This window comes from Cyprinus carpio, chromosome A3, assembly GCF_018340385.1.
Source record: "Cyprinus carpio isolate SPL01 chromosome A3, ASM1834038v1, whole genome shotgun sequence".
Classification (NCBI taxonomy): Eukaryota; Metazoa; Chordata; class Actinopteri; order Cypriniformes; family Cyprinidae; genus Cyprinus; species Cyprinus carpio.
Window position 1 is genome coordinate 19,858,775 of NC_056574.1, and position 23,066 is coordinate 19,881,840.

The following is a 23,066-nucleotide window of genomic DNA, read 5'->3' on the forward strand; positions in this document are numbered from 1 at the left end:
AAGGACCAAAAATCCAACTTGGTTGAGGGCCGAGGGCCAAAAGTAAATGTCGCAATATATGAAAATGAATAAAAATAACTAAATAAAATTCACTTCCAGTATATTCTCTACATATAAATGCAAAAACAGAACAAAATCTCTTAAATTAGAAAGCTGAATTAGAAATTAAGATATGCTCCAATGGCATGTTTTCCCCTATTTTTATGGCAAGAAATGGTATGGTGGGCCCTATATATATATATATATATATATGTGTGTGTGTGTGTGTGTGTGTGTGTGTGTGTGTGTGTGTGTGTGTGTGTGTGTGTGAAATGTTATGCTCTTATTTTAAACTGAATCTCTTACTACATATTTACAGAATGTAATAATATTAATAAATTGTATAAATAATCTTGGTTGGAGCTGAACTCTGCAGGACACCGGCCCTCCAGGGCCGAGTTTGGTGGCCCCTGATTTATTGCAATGTCATTTTGCCAACAGTAATTTAGTGACTACAGTTATCACACTATCACAATATTTTAAATTATGGCGATTCGTGAAATAACTTTACTTCGTGAATATTTGTTGCTATACATTGAGAAATTTAACAAATAACTTGCAATTTAAACTTTTTGAATTGCCTGTTTGCGCGACTGACGCGCAGCTTTGACGTCATGCATTACGTCAGTGATGCGCTCTACGTCTGTTCTTTCTGCCTGTTTGTACATTTATTTTTGGCTTGTTTCGATAAAGAGTTCTTTCAGTACATTTTTAACAAATATTGATTGGTTCACGTTTGCTGGCCTTCACATTGTGAAAGTATAGCGTGGCCGAAGTCTGCGCATGCGCAGTGCGCGTTCGTTAGGCCGTTGCTGTTGGAGCGGGAACACGCATAGTGATTGACTGACAGCAGCACATCTCTCACCTTTACTGACCGAACAGCTGAAATAACAGGACAGCATGCCTCGAGAAATTATCACCCTGCAGCTCGGGCAATGCGGGAATCAGAGTGAGCCATTCGTTGTATAACGTTGTGTTTGATAATCTCTATATAAACAGTGAGCTAGCTAGCTAGCTAGCTATCACACTGGATACCTTTGGAATGACACAATGAATATAACTTAGTAGTCGATATGGTTTTGATTGTTCATATGAGCCTTTCGTCAGCAAGAAGCCAAACACTTACTTAATAACTACTCTTAATTTTTGTTTGCTAATTAGTAATGATAAATATTTAATGTTCTTAGCTGGAGATGACAGTAAGCAATCAGTTTGTAACCAACCTGGCCATCTAGTGTGTTGTTTTATGCACATAATTTGAAACGTTGCTTTGTATTATTTACAGTCACGTTTGACAGTTTTATCTAGAGGGATTTGCATTGTGTTTATGTTTTTACTCTGAGAAATATGGGATTCATATAACAGTCTCATGTGAGCTGTTAGACTTGGTCTTTACAGGCAGATGATCACTGAGTGCAAGATTTGATGTGGTATAAACAATAGCCATTACATTAATAATCTTCAATCACAGCCATATACAATGGCATGTGACAGTAGCATATGATTTCTTACAAGTGTTCTTCAGAATCCAGCGTTAATGGACTGATTTGTGTGTTTATTCTCTCTCTGTGCAGTTGGTTTTGAGTTTTGGAAGCAGCTGTGTGCTGAGCATGGCATCAGCCCGGAGGGCATCGTAGAGGAGTTTGCCACTGAGGGTACAGACCGCAAAGATGTCTTCTTCTATCAGGTACACAAATATAGACAAGCACCAACCATAATCACAACACAACATTATTGCTGCTCTTAAGTCTATGCTATTATTTATTATATTACTTTCTATTATATTACTTGCTATTATATATTATATTACTTTCACTTTCACTTTCACTTTCACTTTTCACTAAGTAATGTTAAAAGTGAAAAACTTTTAAAATAACATAACATGTCAATAGATATGTTTCCATCCAAAGATGCAAACTTAATTTATGCGCAAAACTGGAATATCGCATAAAACATTTGCGAATAAAGCACCGTTTCCATCCAACAAATCATAAAGAGAACAAAACCGTCACTTCTTGATAAACTGGCACAAACGTAAATATCTCTAAGAAAACTAGGAGAAGCCACTGAATATAATAATTTTATTTTATGCACATTTTTTTTAGAATTTATGCGCATCTTGGAATTTCCATCCAGCGTTTTTTATGCGATAATCCAAAATGCATAAAAATAGGTGGATGGAAATATAGCTAATAAGATTCTTCATTGTTAGTTAGGAGTTCACATAATTGACCACCAGGTGGAGCCAGGTTCAAATATTTCCAGCTGGTTTAAGTCCATTAATCCCTCTGAAAACATTATGTGGAGGCCTTTTCACAATCTGATGAAAAAGTTATTTGAAATAAATGGCACAGCTTCTAGTTAAATTTTTTTTGGACCAAAAGACTTTTCTAAGTAAAGACCAAAATTAGTTATTTCACAGAAACTGCAGTGAAGTCCTAATGTTTTCAAAGGGACTGCTTATATTTCTTCTGAAATGAGGCATTCAGTGTTATAGCTCTCTTCTGATGGGAACAGATTGTGTGAGTCACAGTATTATAGTAATTTTCTCTGTATTATGGCTAGTTGTGTGGTATGTAAACTAGTGATCGGATGATATGGATTTTTTGATGGTGTTGCCAATATTTTAGAGAGCAGGGTGACGGATAAAAATATGCACACTTCTAACTAACTGCTAGATTCACAAACATTTTGTGGTTGGTGAAATTAAATATTTATTAGATATTCAAAGACTTGTTTAAATGATGTGTATTTGCTGGGATATGAGAAAGTAATATTGCATTTGCCTTTCTATTAATGCTTTGACTTTCTCAGTACTGTGAAAATAAAGTGCAAGCGTAAAAAGGGAAAATGAAGTGACGTGTGGTCAAGTATGATGTCCCATACTCAGAATTTGTGCTCTGCATTTAACCCATCCAAGTGCACACACACACTGCGAACACACATCATGAACACACACCTGGAGCGGTGGGCAGCCATTGTTGTGGCGCTGGGGAGCAGTTGGGGGTTCGTGCCTTGCTCAAGGGTCTCACCTCAGTTGTAGTATTGAAGATGGAGAGAGCGCTGGTTATTCACTCCCCCACCTACAATCCCTGCCGGACCTGAGACTCAAACCCGCAACCTTCGGGTTACAAGTTCGACTCTGTATCCATTAGGCCACGACTGACATTTATAAACAAAAAAGATAAACTCATTGTTTGATGACGATAAGTAAAAGATGCCAACTATCTGCCGGTATGTCAGCCTTGCCTATACATCGTTCAACCATAATGTAAAGCAGCAGTATTCAGTCTAGTACTGATATCATATATTGAAAGATATATTCTCGAAATCTCTTGGATGCTTTCATTTTGCAGTCTCAAGCTGCATAAGTAATCATAAGTATCTTAAGTAGACCTGAGTTGCTTCTCGTTTGTGAAATTGAGCATCCTTTTGTTTTTTCCTTGTAAGGAGTATTGAGAAGCACTTATGGAAATGTAATTTCCATTGATCTTTTTCTCCTCTGTTTCACCCCTTCAGGCAGATGACGAGCACTACATCCCTCGTGCTGTGCTGTTGGACCTGGAGCCCCGAGTCATCCACACCATCCTCAACTCCCCCTATGCCAACTTGTACAACCCGGAGAACATCTATCTGTCTGAGCATGGTGGTGGAGCCGGGAACAACTGGGCCAGTGGCTTCTCTCAGGTACACTGAGTGATGTTAGATATCAGACAATTGCTGATTTTTTTTTAGGTTAAATTTATGTTATGTTTTAAGTGATATAACTGGTCATCATTTCTTTTAGGTTTTTCACTGTTTAATCACTGTTTTGCAGTTCACATAGTATGACGAATGACAATGTAATTTTAAAACAGATATTAATACTGATTATTAGAGATATTTAATGCAGTCACTCGGGCCCTAAATTTTGGTGGGGGATTGCATGTACTGCTGGGCATCATTTTTCTTAAATTTTCCTGCAAGTTCTGCATTTATAATGCAACACTTATTCACTAGCATGTAGGTTGAATGAACAAATTAATCCAAACAGAGCAAATCAGTAATTTGAAATCTTTCTGTCAGATTTTACAAACAGTGCAAGTGATTCAGCATCTTTGTAGTTTTGTGTCTAATGCTATGAGAGTGTGAAGGCTGATAATTAAAACAGCCTCCATTCCTGTTAGACTCAGTGATACCGGATATACTTGCTAAAATTGGGGTGATGTACTGTTGCAAAATTTCAATTTCTCATAGTTCCTATATTAATACTCAAATGAACAGTACATCCTCGTCCAATCCAGTAATTTTTCGGAGATGTTATCTTTATCGATGGATTAAAAACTACACAAGCAGCACATACTCACACCAACAGAAGATGATATTTATGAACAAGACAAAATTAAAGGGGTCCATAAACTGCCTTTTTCAATTATTTTGTACTGTTCTCTGAGGCCCACTTATAATGTTATCAAAGTTTTTTTGTTGTTTTTTTTTTACATCAAAAAACATAATTTAGAAGTAATAGGTTATTTATTCTACTGTTTTGACCCCCTCATCATAACGCTCTGTTTGAATAGGTGTGGCAGATTGTAGATTCGGATGTAAATGCCCATTGCTATGATTGGCTAACAGTTGTGTATGTTTGACATTAGGGCTGCACGATTAATCAAAATTAAATCGCAAAGGCGATTGTCATGCATATCTTTCAGTGAAGCACGGTTCTGTGAACAGTAGTAAATCTCCATCCGATGGCCAGAGGGCGCTCTTGAGCTGAAACTCCAAATATGCCTCGCAGAAGAAACCCAGGAAATGCCTATTGCTGCAGCTGAATAAACAGAAGATTTAACTGATTTCATTAATTCAACGTGACTAATAAACACATGACTATGACAATATATGGTTTATCTGAGTTTGTCTTATCTAATTTTTATTACATTATGAAGTGGGTTTGGAGTAAAAACATGTTATTAAATGTGGTATTTTCACATGCTTGCAGATGGAGCAGTATTTACTACACAGAGCCGTAGTTCACTGACAAGCTATGCAAACAGTGTTCATAAACGCAGAATGATTTCTTCGATTTCATAACTGCGTGATTAAATCATCTGTGATTATGAATGCGATTTTGCATAGCGTGTCAGTGAACAACGGCTCTGTGTATTAAATGCCACTCCATCTGAACCCACGTGCTGGAGATTTACTACTAATCACAGAACCGGCTTTATTGAGAAGATGCACATGACAATCACATTTGATTAATCATGCCGTCCTACTTGACACTGACAGCCTACAGCTTTCACAGATGGATGCTGCTGTGATTTAGGCATAAACACGCAGTACATATCAAATGATCTTTAATAACAGACCACGCAATAGTGACCACGTAATAAAAGCCGTTACTCACACTTGTGTGGTGCGACAATGCTGTCAGATTCAATATAGTCGCCACAGCATCTTCCTTTAGTTTCAGTCTTTATGAAAATCTTGCGTCGAATTGTGCCTTGTTTGTAAACGAATACATGAAAAATGAAGTGAACAAAGGACCAAGTTCTTACTGACGCGGCCTGGATCTTCATTAAAAATAAAGTTCATCCAGTCTTTCTAATGTTGGGATCAGAAGGAAGGCAATGCAAAGACTTTTTTCACATCTTGGCACTTTTGGAGCATCTTTACTGTTTGGTTTTTGCATAGACCTGTGTTTGCCTCTCTCGTTATTTACACTACATGTGCAAATCGGTGGGCGGGGCTAAACAGGCAGTGATGTAGAAGCAAGCGTTCATCTTCTTCTGGGGAGGTGGTCTTTAGCCATACTATTACGTCGTTTTAGCAGATTGGCTTCAATATAAGCTGTTTTTAGACTAACGAGAAAGTTTTGAGTTCTGAAACTTCAGGATGTTTTTATAGTATAATGACCTCTTATATGTCAAAAGATCAAGGCAATTTTGATTTCTCAGTTCATGTCCCCTTTAAATCTGACTGCACTTTATTTTTCCAGTTTCATTTTTAGTTAAAGAAATTCAGTTAAAAGTTTTAAATCAGATGTCTTTTCGCTGTGTTGGCAGTTGCACAACGAAAATGACCCCATTTCATAATCACACTTTCAAATTTCTGTATCTTTCTAACAAGATAAATATGATTCAGCACATTGCATCAATTGTAGGTATACATATACATTGAGTGATTAAACATTTAAGTAAGATAACTGTAATTTCTAAAAATGATGTCAAAAATATTAACCTGCATTTACTAAAATGAAATTCAGGCACTGTCTACGATGTGTTACGATGAGGTCATAAAAATGCATGTATAATAATTGTACAAGAATTAGAATTTTGTTTAAAAAAAAAAGTTTGACAACTTTCACTTGTTTTCTAATTAAATTGTGGTCAACATGTTTGTTTATTTCAGGGAGAAAAAATCCATGAGGACATCTTTGACATCATTGACAGAGAGGCAGATGGCAGTGACAGTCTGGAGGTATGACTCTCAGTGACTGTACATGTCTTTGTCTGAAAGAAGTGGTTAAGCTGACAATATCAAATTTAGTTAGAAATAAAAGCTGAAAAAGTAGCTTATTATGAATGGGTTGGTTTTTACCATTTGGTTGTGTGTAATTCATTCATTCATTCATTAGGTTTTCTCTGACTTTTGGAGAATATTTGGGTTTTTTAAACAGATTCAGATTTTTAAACTAAGTAAAACACTTTCTGATGATCTCCAGATGGTAAAGTTTCCATTTTTCCCCCTGTTGCTTTTGTTGCTCCTGTACACCTTTCTATAGTGCTCTGTCTGTTCTTTTTTAGGTTGCTTACATACATAGATTTATGTACACATATAGCTGCATTTATGTATGTGATTATCCACTGATGGTTATACGAAAGTGCTATTTTATGCTTTTTTTGCACTCTTAATTTGCCAGATACAGATGTTCCTCCCATTAAATCAACAGACTCAGCCCTCCCTGTGTAATCTGGGTCATTCACTTTATTACCCACAATGACTGGTGTGTGCATGCACATGTATAACTTGTATGTAAGTGGAGGTTAGGGAGTGGTTTGGAGGATGATGTTAGCAGTCAGTTAGTTGCATGCATAACCGCCGAAAGGTGAGTGACCGTCACAGAAATTAGTTAGGGCTTGGGCCAAAAAAAATCCCCAGATATTTAAAATGTGGGGGTAAAAAAAAAAAAAACACTCCCTCAAATAACCCCACAAGTGATGTATTTCATGAAGTTCTGAGAGGAAGATTGTTATAGAATTGACCATATTTATTTTTGGCTGAATTATACCTTTAAAATATATTCCAGCAAAGTGTTTATATTTCTGAACAAAAATTGATTTAACTCCCTGTAACATGAAATTATTCAGTCAAATAATTCGGTTTTATTTGATTTACATTAACTTCAAAAGTTTGGGGACAGTAAGATTTAATGTTTTTCAAAGAATTCTTTTATGCTCACCCAGGCTGTATTTATTTGGTCAAAAATACAATAAAAACAGTAATATATTGTGACATATTATTATAATTTCAAAAAACTGCTCTCTATTTTTATTTATTTTGAAATGTAATTTATTCCTGTTACACAAAGCTGAATTTTCAGCCATCATTACTCCAGTCTTCTATGTCACATGATTCTTCAGAAATTATTCTAATATGCTCAGGAAGCATTTCTTGTGTTTATTTCTTACAACTGTTGAAAACAGTAACAGGGCTGCTTAATATTTTTGTGGAAATTAATATTTTTCTTCAGGATTCTTTGAAAAGTAAAAAAAAAAAGCATGTATTTGAAATAAATCTTTTGTAACATTGTTTAATTCCTTTCAAAATAAATTTCACTGAAGTTAAACTTTTGAACAGTAGTGTAAACATCAGTTCTAGTGGGGTAAATATTTCCTATTGATGCATCTTCGTACTCATATACATGTTTTGTATGTTAAACATTCTATTTTTGCTTTTTTAGGGGTTTGTGCTTTGCCACTCTATTGCGGGGGGAACAGGATCTGGTCTCGGGTCCTACCTACTGGAGCGACTGAACGACAGGTGCCAAAACACAATTCACTGATATAGGACTAAAAACAACTTTGAATCCCCCTGCTCTGACTGATTCTTGCAGTCCACACTCCCTCTCCTGAAGCACAGATCCACACCCTCTGCATTGTTCGTCTAGACTTTCAGTCATGAAGCGTTTGGGTGGCAGTCAGTGTAATTAGAGGGAGATGCAGGCAGCAGCCATCACCAGGTGTAATTAGCTCTCTTTAGGGGTGTGTTTAATACCATTGCGTGTGCAACCTCAAGGGCACCAGCGGTGTTCAGCTGGGTGCGTGTTCTTGTGCCTGAAACATTCTTGTGTCTTTTTTAGGTATCCTAAAAAACTGGTTCAGACCTACTCTGTCTTTCCTAACCAAGATGAGATGAGTGATGTTGTCGTACAGCCATATAATTCTCTTCTGACGCTAAAGAGACTGACCCAGAATGCAGACTGTGTGGTGAGTGAATGAACACGCACTTTTACACACTCTCTGCTAAACTTTTCAGCTGGCCTAGAATTCGGGAGGCAGTGTTATACACCGGTACACACATACACACATTCCAGGGTTGTGGATCTCAAATGAACGTGTTTCTATTTGAAACCAAGCCCCTCTCATATACAACCTGCTACTCTAACTGCACATTTCCTCAGTTACACAATCCACCTTCCCAAAAAGACCTTCTTTCTTCCTCTCCTGCTTTCATTCCCCAAACAGCAGCGGATGGAGAAACGAGGGTCAGTCTTAAGTGATTATGCACTTCTCTCCTTTCTTTTTCTCCTCATTAACACACAATAGCTTGGTCCCTGGGTTCATTTCATAAACCATGCAGAGTGGGGTCATATCTGTACATCTGGACTGGAGGTTTATGGATGTGTCAACACTTTGCTATTTTACTTTCATACTGATATCCATCAGCACATGATTGGACAGATATTTATTCAACAAACACATCCTATTGACTCTCTAAGGAGCCAGTAATCGTGTTTGTATATCCTTATTTGAGTTTTAAAGGGATATATGGGTTTGAACACCAACCATAGCAAAAGACTAAAGCATTACATTATTATTCATATCTCCAGCAAATCTCCATGTGTGAGGGCTGCGGATTAAAATAGATTAAGCTTTAGTGGAGCAAATATCATTAGTAAAGGGTAAGATCTGTTTTATGCATATTGCGTTTCTAGCAGCTGTCTGCTAGCTTCATTATCGTCTCTGGCTGATTTAATAATGTCAGATCAGAGAGCCAGCACAAAAGATGAGGAGGTTAATAGAGGTGGATGACTTTCTGTTTTTCTTTGATGAGAATACAGATCTAGACTTAAGTCTAAGTCTGAGGAATTATTCTTAACTCTTATTTGAAAAGAAATAAATTTCTGTCATAATTTATTCAACACCATGCTGTTCTAAACCCATTGTTCATCAAATTTAAACGAAATCGAGCAAGATTTCAGTTCTTTATTTAAAAAGTCAATTTGACACAAACATTCCAGCTTGTATGCAAAAAGATTGTACATATACAGTATATATTGTATAAATATAATATAAATTAGGGACAAAGTTCATTTTAAGATTCAGTTGTCTTTCAGTTCATTAGCTGAAATTTGAATTAAATTAGCCAAGACACACATCATATTGAAAGTGAAAAAAACCCCTCAATAATAACAATAACAAATAATCATCAGAACAGTCAAAAAATGTACATGGCCATCAAAAGAGATTGTAATTTTTCTATACCACATACGATTAGCCACATTGTTTTCAGATGACTTTATTACAAATAATTATTGATATGAAATTCTGTTGTAAAAATAAATATTGACATTGTTCTACACTGTGACTGCAAGCAAGATGGCAATTCTTGATACAACTCTTACAACGAAGAATTTCCTTATTTACATTTATTCATTTGGCAGACACTTTTATCTAAAGTGACTTGCAGTGTTTTTAAGACATACCTACTATCTATTTGTGTTTTCTGAAAATCAGACCTATGACCTAGGCAATGTTAGCATCATGCTCTACCAGTTGAGTATAGTTTGGTTCTGCAAGGTTCTCTATTTTCTAGTTTGAATTGCAGTTTTGTATACTGCTATCTGAATTCAAATTTAAATAGCATTGCCAATTCCGTTCAAAAATGGATTTGTCGACTCGGATTGGGTAGAGATCTTAGGACCCAAGAAGACCTACAACACACAGTCCTGAGATGTAGTTAAAAACCTCTCTCCTTTCATTCTCTCTCCATGTCTCTTTCAGGTGGTGCTGGACAATACAGCTTTGAACAGAATCGCCACAGACCGGCTGCACATTCAGAACCCCTCGTTCTCTCAGATCAACCAACTGGTGAGTTTTAAAAGTCTGTCATTTACAAATTGACGTGAAAATACAGGGCCCAATTTATTTGTCTTGAGCTGATGCATCCAACCCGTGACGGGACGACATACAGCCAAGTATGGTGACCCATACTCAGAATTCGTGCTCTGCATTTAACCGATCCAAAGCACACACACACACTGTGAGCACACACCCGGAGCAGTGGGCAGCCATTTATGCTGCGGTGCCCGGGGAGCAGTTGAGGGTTCGGTGCCTTGCTCAAGGGCACCTCAGTCGTGGTATTGCCAGCCCGAGACTCAAACCCACAACCTTAGGGTTAGAAGTCAAACTCTCTAACCATTAGGCCACGACTTCCCCACTTTTTGTTTCAAAGCCCATACCTGCAGCACATAGAGGGACCGGCCTGGTGTGCTTCATGTAGGGACAGTAAAGTCACCCCATATTAATCACAGCTCTCCTTTGATAAGATGTGCATTAACATACTTAAGACAGTTAGAAAACCAACCTAACTTTAAAACCAACTGTGAGTTTGTTATGCCACGAGGCAAATGAGAGATTGATTTCAGTGTATAGAAAATGTCTAAGCTAAACCACAAGAACTCAGAAGGTAGCTGGGTGGTCTGTTGCAGCTGTATTGTATGAATGAGCATGTAAATTTGAAATAGCACAGTCTATCAGTTTCGGGAGGATGAAGCATGGGGAGTTGCCTGATCTGAAAGTTGTAATCAGCAGTCTGACATGCTGTCACGTCACATTTTAATGAGGTGATAATAAATAACCAGCTCATCTATGCTTTCCTCTTATACGCCCATTCTTACAGCACCCTGCTCTGAGGTGAATAGTTCACTTTGTCAGCTCATCCATCACTGTCTTCATCACCTCTAATAGACTCTGTTACATGAAATGGTCAACTTTAACAATACAGTGCTTAGGTTTCTGTAAAGGGTGACCAGAGTGCTAATAGAAAACCTGTTTCACCAGTCTAGGCTATTGTATTCTTAAACACCAGCTGCTTTTACACATAAAACACATTTCAAGTGTACCATTAGCACACCCAAATAATTAAGACAACACAATAATATAAAATAAAAATAAAAGTGACTGGTCTGTTTTCCCCCTCCACTTGGATTGTCAAAAGACACGTGCGCTTTTCTTTAACAGGTGTCCACTATAATGTCAGCAAGCACGACAACCCTCCGTTACCCTGGATATATGAACAATGATCTGATTGGTCTGATTGCGTCACTCATCCCCACTCCCCGCCTCCACTTCCTCATGACCGGATACACGCCACTGACCACCGATCAGGCTGTAAGTTGGTCAAACATGGCGATTTGCATTGAGATACTTAGCTGAAATGCAAAAGAACTTTGTAGCTCTGTTCTGAAAGTCTAGTAAGCTGCTTTCTGCAGTCTATATAGGCAACTACCTAGTCTGTCTGTCGGTCTATCTATCTATCTGTCTGTTTGATCGTTCTGCATGTCTGTCTGTACTTTTTATTAGTAACAACATTACTTTTCAAATTTTATTTTTCTCTGTGTCCACTATCTTGGTTTTAATCTTTTCAGGTGGCAAGTGTGAGGAAAACAACAGTTCTTGATGTGATGAGGAGACTCCTGCAGCCCAAGAATGTCATGGTGTCCACAGGCCGAGACCGTCAGACCAATCATTGCTACATTGCCATTCTCAACATCATTCAGGGAGAGGTGGACCCCACACAGGTGTGAGCATATTAGATAAACAGCACATTTTAAGTTATTTGTGCATGTCCTCATGTTCATATGTGTCTTTGCAGGTACATAAGAGTCTGCAGAGAATCAGGGAGAGGAAGTTAGCTAATTTCATCCCTTGGGGTCCAGCAAGTATTCAAGTGGCACTGTCCCGCCGGTCTCCCTACCTGCCCTCAGCTCATCGTGTCAGTGGACTTATGATGGCTAATCACACCAGCATCTCTTCAGTAAGACATGACTCTAATTTCTACATGTCTGTACTGCTCAAAAATGGGTTTGAACTAGGTACTGTATTGGTGATTGGGTCAGATTTTTGACTGCATTTATTAAAATCAGTAATATTGTTAAATATTTGTAAAATGTAAAATAACAGTTTCTATTTTCAGATATTTTTAAATAATTTATTCCCGTTGCAGCAAGGCTGTATTTACAGCATCATTACTTCAGTCTTCAGTGTCACATGATCCTTCAGAAATCTTTCTAATATGCTGCTTAAACTGTTCTTCTTCTTCTTATTATTATTATTATTAATGTTGAAAACAATTGTGCTGCTTAATATTTTGGTGGAAACTACAATTTTTTTTTTTTTTGTAGGATTCTTTGATGAATAGAAAGTTCAGAAGAACGGTTTTTATTGAAATCGATTTTTTTTATTGTCACTTCATAAAAACAAAACACTCAAAAACAATAACTGTAATAATTTTATTATTATTATTTATCAATCATTCAAAAAAAACAACCAATTACTAACTATTATAAATAAATAATTGACCATATATTTTCATGCTCAATTGTTCTATTTTTAAGTTTAGGTTTTTGTCGTGATCTAACACTCAATTTGAAAATACTGTCAGATCTAATCTTTAGCTAAAGATATTAATCTCAAAATTAACTTCCATTTTTCATACTGTACATAATAATTTTCAATAGCAAAGCGATTGATTATAATTTTAATGTTTTATTTAAAGTGTATTTTGACAAAATATGATAGAATTTTAATATTGGCTATTTATCGGTTATCAGCCATAAAAGGAAAATTATTGGTTTAAATAAGTATAATTACTATAGTAATTAAGTTTTATTAGTTAGTTATTTCCTCAGAAACCAATTGTGATTTCCAGGCCTGGAAATTTCTATAGTAAATATAAGGTTGTCTGGTTATGCTCAACTGTTCTTGGTTGCAGTTGCTATGACATGTTTTTAAAAATCCATATCCAGTAATTACAGATGGAAATTTATCGGTCAAAGATGTGGGGAAAAACCTGATGTCTTACATGTAGAAAGGCTAGATGAGCAGACTCTATAATCTCTGTTGTCCTCTCCCTCACTCCTAGCTGTTTGAGCGTACCTGTCGTCAGTATGATAAGCTGAGGAAGAGGGAGGCCTTCCTCGAGCAGTTCAGGAAGGAGGACATTTTCAAGGACAACTTTGACGAGCTGGATAACTCTCGCGAGGTGGTTCAGCAGCTCGTGGACGAATACAGCGCCGCCACACGTCCCGACTACATCTCCTGGGGCACACAAGAGCAGTGAAAACACCTTCGCTCGCTTCCTAAAGGCAGGCTCCGAACTCATCCTGTAAAATACACAGTGAATCCAGCAGCGAATTTCAGAAGTTCAGTAGTGAATGCACCTCCACAGACTCGTGTCCATAAACCTTTCATGGCTCACCATACTGTTCTGCCAGAGCCTTCTCTGCATTACGCTGTGATGAGAACCACTCACATATGTATATACACGTCATTTGTCATCTTTACGGGCCTATAGTTCTTCATAACCTGGTGCCTCTATCCTGAGCTGTAACTTCTCTCTCTCGTCCCAATTTCCTTGATTTCTTTGATCAGAGAATTTATGGCTCCATCTTAATCTATTTTTGTACTGCACTCTGCACTCTTCTGCACAAAATCTACATCAATCTACGTCAAGGTGGCCTGCACACAACCTTCCCTGACCACACACACGTTGGACGTCTACACCGATAAGACTGGGTGGTCTCAGATGAATGTAACCATAGGAGGGAGTGTGAAAGATTAAACCTCTTAGAAGAGATCAGACCAGAAGCAGCTTATGAATACACCATCTCCCTCCCTTACGTTCACACATGCATGCTTTTAGACAAAAGGCGCTTACTTTCAGGGGATAGACTGTGATTGTGTGATTGAATAAATTTTTCTCTCTGTCTCTGTGTTACAGATTACTCTTGAAGATTATCTTAGAGTTTTGAGAGACGATCAGTAAAGTCAAGTGTTCTGCTGTACCTCAATCCATCCAATCAGTGAACCCTCATCCGGTTCTTTTTCTAGTCAATCAAATCAGTGAAGTTACCTCAAAGTCTGGCAGAATCAGTCATACACCAATCCCAATGCATCACATTTCCTCATCTGAATAATTTATTCTTCTGCTTCAGTCTTTTTTTGTGTGCGTGTGAAACTTTCATGCCAGATTTCTGTCTCAGTGCTTTCGTTTCCCTGGTTACCACATGTTCTTATTATTAATGTTATACTGTATATATAGTTTGCTGTCAGACTTGAAGTTCATGAGATTGAATAAATGTTTTTCTACAAGAAATATTTCCATAGTGTGCAAATACTGATTACCCTCAAAACCATCTGTGCTCATATCATAGTCACTCACATGGGTAATTTGGCTTTAAAACGCATGGAATAGCTCAGAAATGAATGCCTTTACCTTTGATAACCTCTCTGGTCTTCGTCTCTTATATTCAAAATCCAATACTTGCCAACAGATACTGATAAGTTGAATCAAGGACATACTGTACATCAGGTGTGTCCAATCCTGCTCCTGGACGGCTTTGTTTAGCTCCAACCTGTCTTAACACACTTGTCTGGAGGTTTCTAGTAATCCTGAAGACCTTGATTAGCTGGTTCAGGTGTGTTAAAATTAGGATAGTGGCCCTCCAGGAGAGGGATAGGACACCGCTGACATCCAGTATATGATAGCAGTTAAACTTTATTCAGACATTTCATGTCTCTCTAGTGCAGTTTTTTATTAGGGACGCGCTGGTCCCAAAACAGAATTTTATTGCATTAAAAACAATATATCAAATCAAGCGATCTTTTCTCAGAACTGCGTGTTAATTTCCTTGAAACTGCCATGTTTATTTTAACCAGTAGGTTTCAGTCTTTTTTTTATTTTATTTTTTTTTAGTTTTTATTTTCTACTCCTTGTAGGGTCTTGATGCCTGATTTAATTTCATGCATTTAACATTTTTGGATGCTTGACGACATAAAAAAAAAAAAAAAAAACGGGCAAAATAATATTGATTTTGAACTGTAGTGACCATATAGATTACTGTTATATTTTTCTATAAATCTGCTTTTAAATAGTATGCATATAGTGTGAAAAACACTATATAAATAATATTATATAATTTAATACATATAATGTACAGTAATCTTTGGTTAATAAAGTATTATTTCATAAATATGCAATATACTAATATCTTTTTTTTTTCACATAAACAGTATAACTGACACTTAAGTGATGTTGTAATGGTGCTGCTTTATTACATACAGTATTCATTTTGCATTACTGCACATTTAAGTTAGCTATACAAACAATAGTGCAATTGACTATTACACGTGTAAAATAATTAATGTACCATGCAGCATACAAACCATCTAAAGGGTTGTCGTTTGAGTTTTGTTACATGTATGACAGTGGGCGGAGCTGCCTGCAGCTAAAGAGTGACATGAAGAGAACACAGAAGCATGTGAAAACCACTACTGCCGTCACAGGGGCTGTAGGTGGAACGGGGTTTGGGCAGAAAACACTGCTTAAAACAAAAACCAAAATAAACAACAGTGAAGATGTGATTGCCCTCCACCTTTGGATCTCAAGTAGCTGGTAACCTTTTTTCAGATTTGTATTCATGCAGACAAGCTGCACTATAGCAAAGATAGTGCACAACCGAAACATAAACACTATGAATACAGAAAAAGTTTATCTTGATTATGGAGTATGGGTGAATTAAAGATTGTACAGACTGTTTGACAGGCACTAGCGGCTCCTCTTTAGGCAACCTAAAGCCCCAATCTGAAATTGGGCTCATACTCAGGAAGACTGGGCAGGTTTTATTGCTTCAGTAATAGTTTGGCATTCATACTAGGAGAGAAAAAACAACCCCAACCCCTAGACATTTGGTCCATGTGACTTTAAAAGGGGCGAATTACTTTTTTTTTTTTTGGTTATGACAAACCGTGGTGGGGTGGTGGGGGGGGGGGGTTGATAAATGACAAATAACCAAAAAAAAAAGGTAAATACACATCATGACATCATATTTTAACTATGACATCATCCACTCTTTTGTAATTACTCCAATGCAAGCACTAAAATACAAATACAGGTCTTTATGAAAGATATATAAAACAAAAGTAAAAAGGACAATTAAAAACTCACTTCCACACAATGTATACAACAGACAGCCATAAATAAAACTAGTAGAAAGTAACGCACATTAAAGAAGGACAATATGATCTCTCAGCAGATAAAAAAAAAGCCGACATATGGCTTCATGACAAAAGCACAACTGACAGAGGCTACAGGTTACGCTCAAAGGGATAGTCTACTCAAAAATTATAATTCTGTCATCATTTACACATTTTCATGTTGTTCAAAACCTGAATGACATTTTTTCTTTCCATACAAGAAAAGTTAAAGGGATGCAAAATGTTGTTTTGGACCCCATTAACTTTCATAATTGGACAGGCTTGGAACAACACGAGGGTGAGTAAATGATAAACGAATTTTCATTTTTGGGTGAACTACAGAAATGTGCTGTCTTCACCATATGGGATTGCATATCAATAGTGTTGATTATTTGTATATCTTCAGGGTTTGAAAATGCATTGAGAGGTCTGGGAAACGTGGTTTGAACCTAAATTATCTGGGGGTTTTTTGTTGTTGAAAATGTCAATATGTCATTTACCTTCACAGGCACCAGGTTGCAAATGTGTGTCTAAGTTAGTTGGTTTTAACCAGATCTAAAGAGTACAGATCTAAAGATCTAAGGCTGTCATGGCTACAGGACGCACAGTGCAGAGTTACTGTAAGCTCACAGCACAGTCAAGCAGCACCAGGTCAGGCTCAAAGCATTTCACAAATACACTCACATCATATAGAGAGCTAAAGATCCTTTGGTTTCTACAGCTTAAAATGTTCAAATCTGTCTCTCACGCACACACGCACCACTGCCGGTTCAGTAATGGACAGTTCTGAAGGTCGACTTGCACCTGCATTCATTTTAAGGTCATGTACGGTTTGATGAATGAGTTTAATGACGATCCAGGCAAGAGTCAGGAAAGGAACGTTTAAAGCAGAGCGAGTGTTTTCATGTGAGTGCAACGGCAGCGTGTTTGTGTTGTCTTCCTGTAGTGCAATATAAAGACATCGTTGCAAAAAATCTGTATTTTTGTCATATTTTCCAATAAAAAATAAAAACATCCTACAAACAAGGTAAATTTACATAAGAAGCAAAATAAGAAAAAATAACTCAATTTGAGATAAATTCTTTGAAGTTAGTCTTAAAAATCAATGAATTTCAGGACAATTATATGTATCGTAATTGTTCAAAATAAGTCAAAATAAATTCATGTTGTTTTAAGGATGTTTAAATATTTAAACACTAAAAACAAGGCAAAAATTCTACTTCAGAAAATGATTTTCTCTCTGTTCATCTCTGAAGTCAGGCTATTATGCTGTCTGTGATATTTGGCTGGCTCCCAGGTGGCAGGGGCCGGCGGAGGGCCCCGTGTTCTTTCTGGATTTGGCTGGCGGTGTAGCAAGTGAGTTCCTGAAACTGCTCTCCTGTTTGTGGCTCCCTGGACACCTTCCACTCCTCTTCTATTTCCACAGCATCTGCTCCTTTCAGTCTCATCTGAGTTTGTCCTCTTTGCAAAAGCTCCACACAGGGAAGCAATCAGTCAGGACTGCATATGCACGTGTACATCAGTCAGAGTCAGTGTGTGCGTGTGGGTGAGCGCGAGTCCATCTCTCTTCACACCGGGTGAGAGGGGAGCTCAAGTAGGGAGGGGTGGAGCTTAGGGTTTGTCTCCATGGAGATGCAGTCATCCTTGCCCAGCTGGCGACGGGTGGCACTGAAGTAAGCATTCATCAGCTGCATGATCTCAGTCAGCTGAGAGAGAGAGAGAGAGATGACTCGAGTAAATTTCCACTGTGAAATATGTGCTAAGCACTTTAGACTAGTACAATGACTTGGTTACACTCTAGAAGGCTTTGTACACCACACGTAACCCTGGGTTAATTTTTAGATCTAAAATTTTTTTTAAGAAAGAATTGCTTAGTTTAGGATTTATGGTTAGTTTATTTCAGCACCAAATGAAATCCACTGACAGTTGCACTTGTTTGTCATTTTTAACATTTTTAATTTGTTATTGACATCCTTAAGAATGATTATGGATCAGAATAGAGGGCTGCATTGGGATTGAGTCCCGCCGGGTCCCGCGGGACCCAACGCAAATCTCGCGGGAGCGGGCGGTTTGAATTTTGCTGAGGGCGGGAATGGGCGGCTAAAAAAAACACCGCGGGATAGGGAGGTTGCCTAGCGACATGATGGAGAAGATGTCAATAGATGATGTAGAAAAGAACCTCAAACATGGTATTCACACATGGACACCTTAGCTGACAGCTCCCTAAATTATGTGAGACTACAGTTTCCACAGCAACCACACGTTCAACAAAGAGCGCCTTCCCAGCGCTATCAAAGCTGGCACGTTTCATCTTTAGTATCCCCGCATCCAGTGCGCCTTCAGAGCGGGCCTTTAGTGTCTGTGTGCGCATCTTGGAAGAGAGACGCACGGGATTGGGACCGCAGTCGATCAGCAACATTCTCTTCCTCCACAGCAATATTGCAAAGTGATTCATTTGTTAAATTCATTCGTTAACGTTGTTTTTATTTTATGTTATTTATTAGTGTTGTTTTTTGAGCACAGCCCCTCGTTGCCATTTGTTAATTAGGTCAAGAGGCGTGATGATGCCAGTGTTATTGAGCAGGCTGCCTAAGTTGAATGTTTTTTATTCTTATTTCTATTTTTCAAACAGAATACCTGCGACATTTGGCTAATAATTGTCAAAACTGCTGTTTTTCATGTAGCCTTGTTTATCATAGTATGTATATATTTTTTTTTTTGCAAAGCAGTCTATTTTTATGTGCAAAGTTTTTGATAAAAACAAAATTATATTTGAATGTATTGTGAGTTTTGTTTTTTTTTTTTTTTTTTTTTTTTTTTTTTACATGCAGGCCAGGGAAACGAAACAAACAACCCCCAGAAACTCTTTAATAATATCAATACAAATACGCGTTTTTTTTTTTTTTGTTTTTTTTTTTTTTTTTTCCTGCGTGACGGGAGAAGACACAAAATCAATGCATCTCTATTATTGTGCGGGAATAAATTCTCAGAGTTTTGCGGGTGCGGGCGGGAGTGGACATACATATTGCGGGAGCGGGCAGGAGTGTAACACATACGTTGCGGGAGCGGGCGGTAATGGTCAGAAATTCGGCGGGCGCGGGCGGGAGCGGGATGAAGAAAACAGTCCCGCGCAGGGCTCTAGATCAGAACAGCTATAGGCGACCGTTGATGACTGACAATGACTGGACGTCATTAACAGTGTACGTGTGAGCTAGGAGAGATGTTCGTGCATCACTCAGAAGGCAGGCAGATGTGAAGGCAAATGGTTTAGCATGAAAACTCAATAGATTTATCAGGTTAAAGTGTACAGGAGTGACGGCACAGGATGGGCATGAGCCTGCAGCTAATATCAGAAGAAGATAGACTGGTTGTCTCAGTGTTTCCACATGTGAGCGCACTGAAAGACACGGTTGGTCTGACCTGTATTGTTTGAGTACTTGAAGGAGGTTTGTAGGACACGATACAAACACATTGACGTCAAAGTCTTTCTAGTTTAGAACTATCCAAAGTTGCATGTTTCATTTGTTAACTCTTACATTTACAGAACATACATGTAATGTATTTTGTACTTTGGTCTAAAACTCTGTGTGGGTATATGCTTCCCCTATTATAGTGTTTTGGCCTAATAGTATGCATGCATGATGCTAACATGAAGGCCAAGTTGCATCTCTCCATTATCACTAGAGTGAAACTATGATAGGTAGAGCTAGCATCTGTGTATATAAAATGCTATGGCAATAGTTGTATTCTTTAAATGTTTTAGATTTACTGAAGAAATGTGAGGTGTTTTCCTGATGCAAAGGTGGTATTTTGGGTGGTTTTGTGGCTGCCAGTATTTCAGTATTATTTCTATATTATTATAGCACTTACTAATATTTTGAATTATTAGGCACCTATTGTATCCACTAGCTTGATTTTCTTCTTCTTCTTCTTCCGCAGCAAGTCTATGGTAGCCCATAGAACCGCTTGCGGGAAAGTTGTGAGATTTGGCACACTGATAGAGGACAGTGAGAAAAGTCACCATAGCAAATTTGGAGTCTCTAACTCAAACTCTCTAGCGCCACCACTTGTCCAAAGTTGCACATTTATGCTAATAACGTTTGAACCGTAAGCCAGAAAATGAAAATTTTTTTTCCCCTCTGAATCCTTGGGTCATGCCAAAATTCAAAAATCGCAAGGTTTAGTTTTTTCGCTATTTTTAATTATTCGTAAAACCTACTTTTTCAAACTCGTCCTAGGCCGTTGCACCGATTGTCACGAAAATTGAACCAGATTATCTTCAGACCATGCTGGCAAAAAGTTATGGATTTCAAGTTGATTCGTCCAACCATTCTTGAATAACATGCGAAAGAATTCTACAAAAAGCATGCAAAAATGCATGTGAGGCTATATTTCCACAATGGTTAGGCATATTGAGACCAAACTTGGTGTGTGTTATAACAAGCATGACCTGAAACTACCTGCAGCGTTTCTGCACTGTGCCACCTAGCGGTCAGGTAAATTCTGAATGGTTGGGCCAAAAATCACAAAACGGGTCTCTTTAGATTCAATGCATCATGCTAAGTCGAATGATATCCAATTTTCCCATGTCAGGCATTTTGGGTGTCGACCATTTTGAATTTTGTCATAAAATGCTATAATTTACGAATGCATTGACGTATCGTTACGAAACTCGGTAAGCATCTTTGACACCCTGCCATGATGGTACTCAAAAAGTTTGGGTTCAGCGCCACCTTGTGGTCAAAAGTTATAATGAAATTTATAAAAATGCTAATAACCTTTGCTTACATTACCCTATTGCAGTGGTCTCCAACCCTGCTCCTGGCCAGCTACTGTCCTACAGATTTAAACTCCAACCCCAATCAAACCCAGCTGAACCAGCTAATCAAAAGTGTTCAGGGCTACTTGACAGGTGTGTTGGAGCAGGGTTGGAGATCCCTGGCCTACTGTAATGGGACTGATGTTGATAGATTCCTTGGATCATGTCGAGAACATTGATACCAATTTTTGCCATAATTGACTGAACTTCCTGTCCACCATTTTGATTTATGTTGAAAACCTACTCTTTCGAACTCCTCCTAAACCGTCAGTCCGATCTTCAATAAATTTGACTCGGATCATCTTCAGACCATGCTGGCAAAAAGTTATGGATTTTGTGTCGATATAAGAAACAGTTCTCATTTAGCACGTCAACGAATTTGCTGGAAAGATGCCAAACTGCATGTGAGGGCTGTATCTCTGCAGCTCTTTGACATATTTACATCAAACTATATATCTGCCATTGTCACCTCAAACTGATCACGATACATCAATTTGGTAACAGCGCCACCTATTGGTCAAGAGTAATAAACCATTCTTTAACTGTTAATTATTAAATTTCCAAAATTGCTAATAACTTTAGATTGCATTAGCCTATAGTAATGAAACTGGTGTCAAAATATTCCTTGGGTCATGCCGACAACATAGATACCAATTTTCGCTTAGACATTCCAAACTCCCTGTACGCCATTTTGATGTATGTTGAAAACGTACTTTTTCAAACTCCTCCTCGACCGCTGGTCCAATTTTCACCAAAATCAAGTCAGATGATTTTCCGACTGTGGTGACAAAACGTTATGGATTTCGTGTCAATAAGAAAACTGTTTTCATACAGGGCTGCTACAAATTTTAGGCACAGTGCCAAACTGCATCTGAGGCTGTATCTATGCAAATATTTGACATATTGACACCAAAATTTGTATGTGCCATTGTCTCCTCACACTGACCATGCTACATTAATTTGGTAACAGCGCCACCTATTGGTCAAAAGTGATAAGCCAACAAATCATATTACTAGTGGTTTTATTTATGATTTTTCACCCATTTTGACTAAAATAATCTTAAAATGGTTTTAATTACTCATTACCGCAGTTGGTCTGAGGCTTGCTTTTGTAGTGCTTGGCCCCGTAATCGCTGCTTGCAGCTATATTTATATTTGTAATTTTCATTTGAATTTTCATTCCAAGTTTTAGTCATTTTTATTATTTTATTAATTAAAAAATATATATACTTATCTGTATCTTTATTTTTACTTTAGTTTTAGTCACTTTAGTACATTAGTTGCAGTTAGGGATATTGATGATATAACGACTATGCCGCCTGCTCACCTTGGAGGTCTCGAAGAGCAGATCTCTGTCTCCTGCAGTGATCCTGAATGTGTTGCTATCAGAGACGCCATAGGAACAGATCTGACCAATCGGCAGAGACTCCAATGCTTCAGCCTCACCCTGACGATACAGAGACACACAGGAAGCCGCCACGCCCAGCCACAACTTCTGAGAGAAGCTTCCTGTCGAGCTCTACAAGAAACAGGAAAATGATAGGCACAGCTTTGATTCTCTGGCAAAATTATCCTGTGTTTAAAACTTCAATTTTCAATGCTTTTAAAAGAAGTTTCTTAGGCTTATCAAGGCTGCATCTATTTGGTGAGAAATACAGTAAAAATAGCATTTTTTTTTTCTATTTGAA

At 37.8% G+C, this 23,066-nt stretch overlaps 2 protein-coding genes across 5 annotated transcripts in view; one reads left to right on the forward strand and one right to left on the reverse strand.

The window, feature by feature from the left end:
• The first annotated feature begins 689 nt into the window (after positions 1–689).
• Positions 690–14,681, forward strand: LOC109052091 (tubulin gamma-1 chain). Of its 3 annotated transcripts, XM_019069561.2 has the most exons (12): positions 690–988; positions 1,614–1,726; positions 3,559–3,726; positions 6,430–6,498; positions 7,982–8,061; positions 8,381–8,507; positions 10,305–10,391; positions 11,544–11,693; positions 11,951–12,103; positions 12,178–12,339; positions 13,447–13,669; positions 14,305–14,681. In XM_019069561.2, the coding sequence occupies exons 1-11, from the start codon at positions 940–942 to the stop codon at positions 13,642–13,644; spliced, it is 1,356 nt and encodes a 451-aa protein (XP_018925106.1). In that variant the 5' UTR covers positions 690–939; the 3' UTR covers positions 13,645–13,669; positions 14,305–14,681. The 3 variants fall into 3 exon arrangements, with proteins under 3 accessions (XP_018925106.1, XP_018925105.1, XP_042578145.1); XM_019069560.2 differs by having other exon boundaries at positions 691–988; positions 13,447–14,681; XM_042722211.1 differs by lacking the exon at positions 690–988 and adding an exon at positions 1,089–1,238 and having other exon boundaries at positions 13,447–14,681.
• A 932-nt stretch (positions 14,682–15,613) lies between these two features.
• LOC109104899 (unconventional myosin-X-like) overlaps positions 15,614–23,066 on the reverse strand; it is a 48,001-nt gene continuing 40,548 nt past the window's right edge. For both annotated transcript variants that reach the window (XM_042722220.1, XM_019118217.2), the window contains 2 exons: positions 22,706–22,897; positions 15,614–18,265 (listed from right to left, as the gene is read on the reverse strand). In XM_042722220.1, coding sequence (XP_042578154.1) covers positions 18,128–18,265; positions 22,706–22,897 — 330 coding nt within the window. In that variant the 3' untranslated portion in view covers positions 15,614–18,127. The remainder of the gene's footprint in view (positions 18,266–22,705; positions 22,898–23,066) is intronic.

Coding starts and splice junctions, on each gene's coding strand:
- LOC109052091 (XM_019069561.2), top strand. CDS start 940: ATGCCTCGAGAAATTATCACCCTGCAGCTCGGGCAATGCGGGAATCAG. Junction 6,499..7,981: donor ATGGCAGTGACAGTCTGGAG/GTATGACTCTCA, acceptor TTGCTTTTTTAG/GGGTTTGTGCTTTGCCACTC. Junction 12,340..13,446: donor ATCACACCAGCATCTCTTCA/GTAAGACATGAC, acceptor CCTCACTCCTAG/CTGTTTGAGCGTACCTGTCG.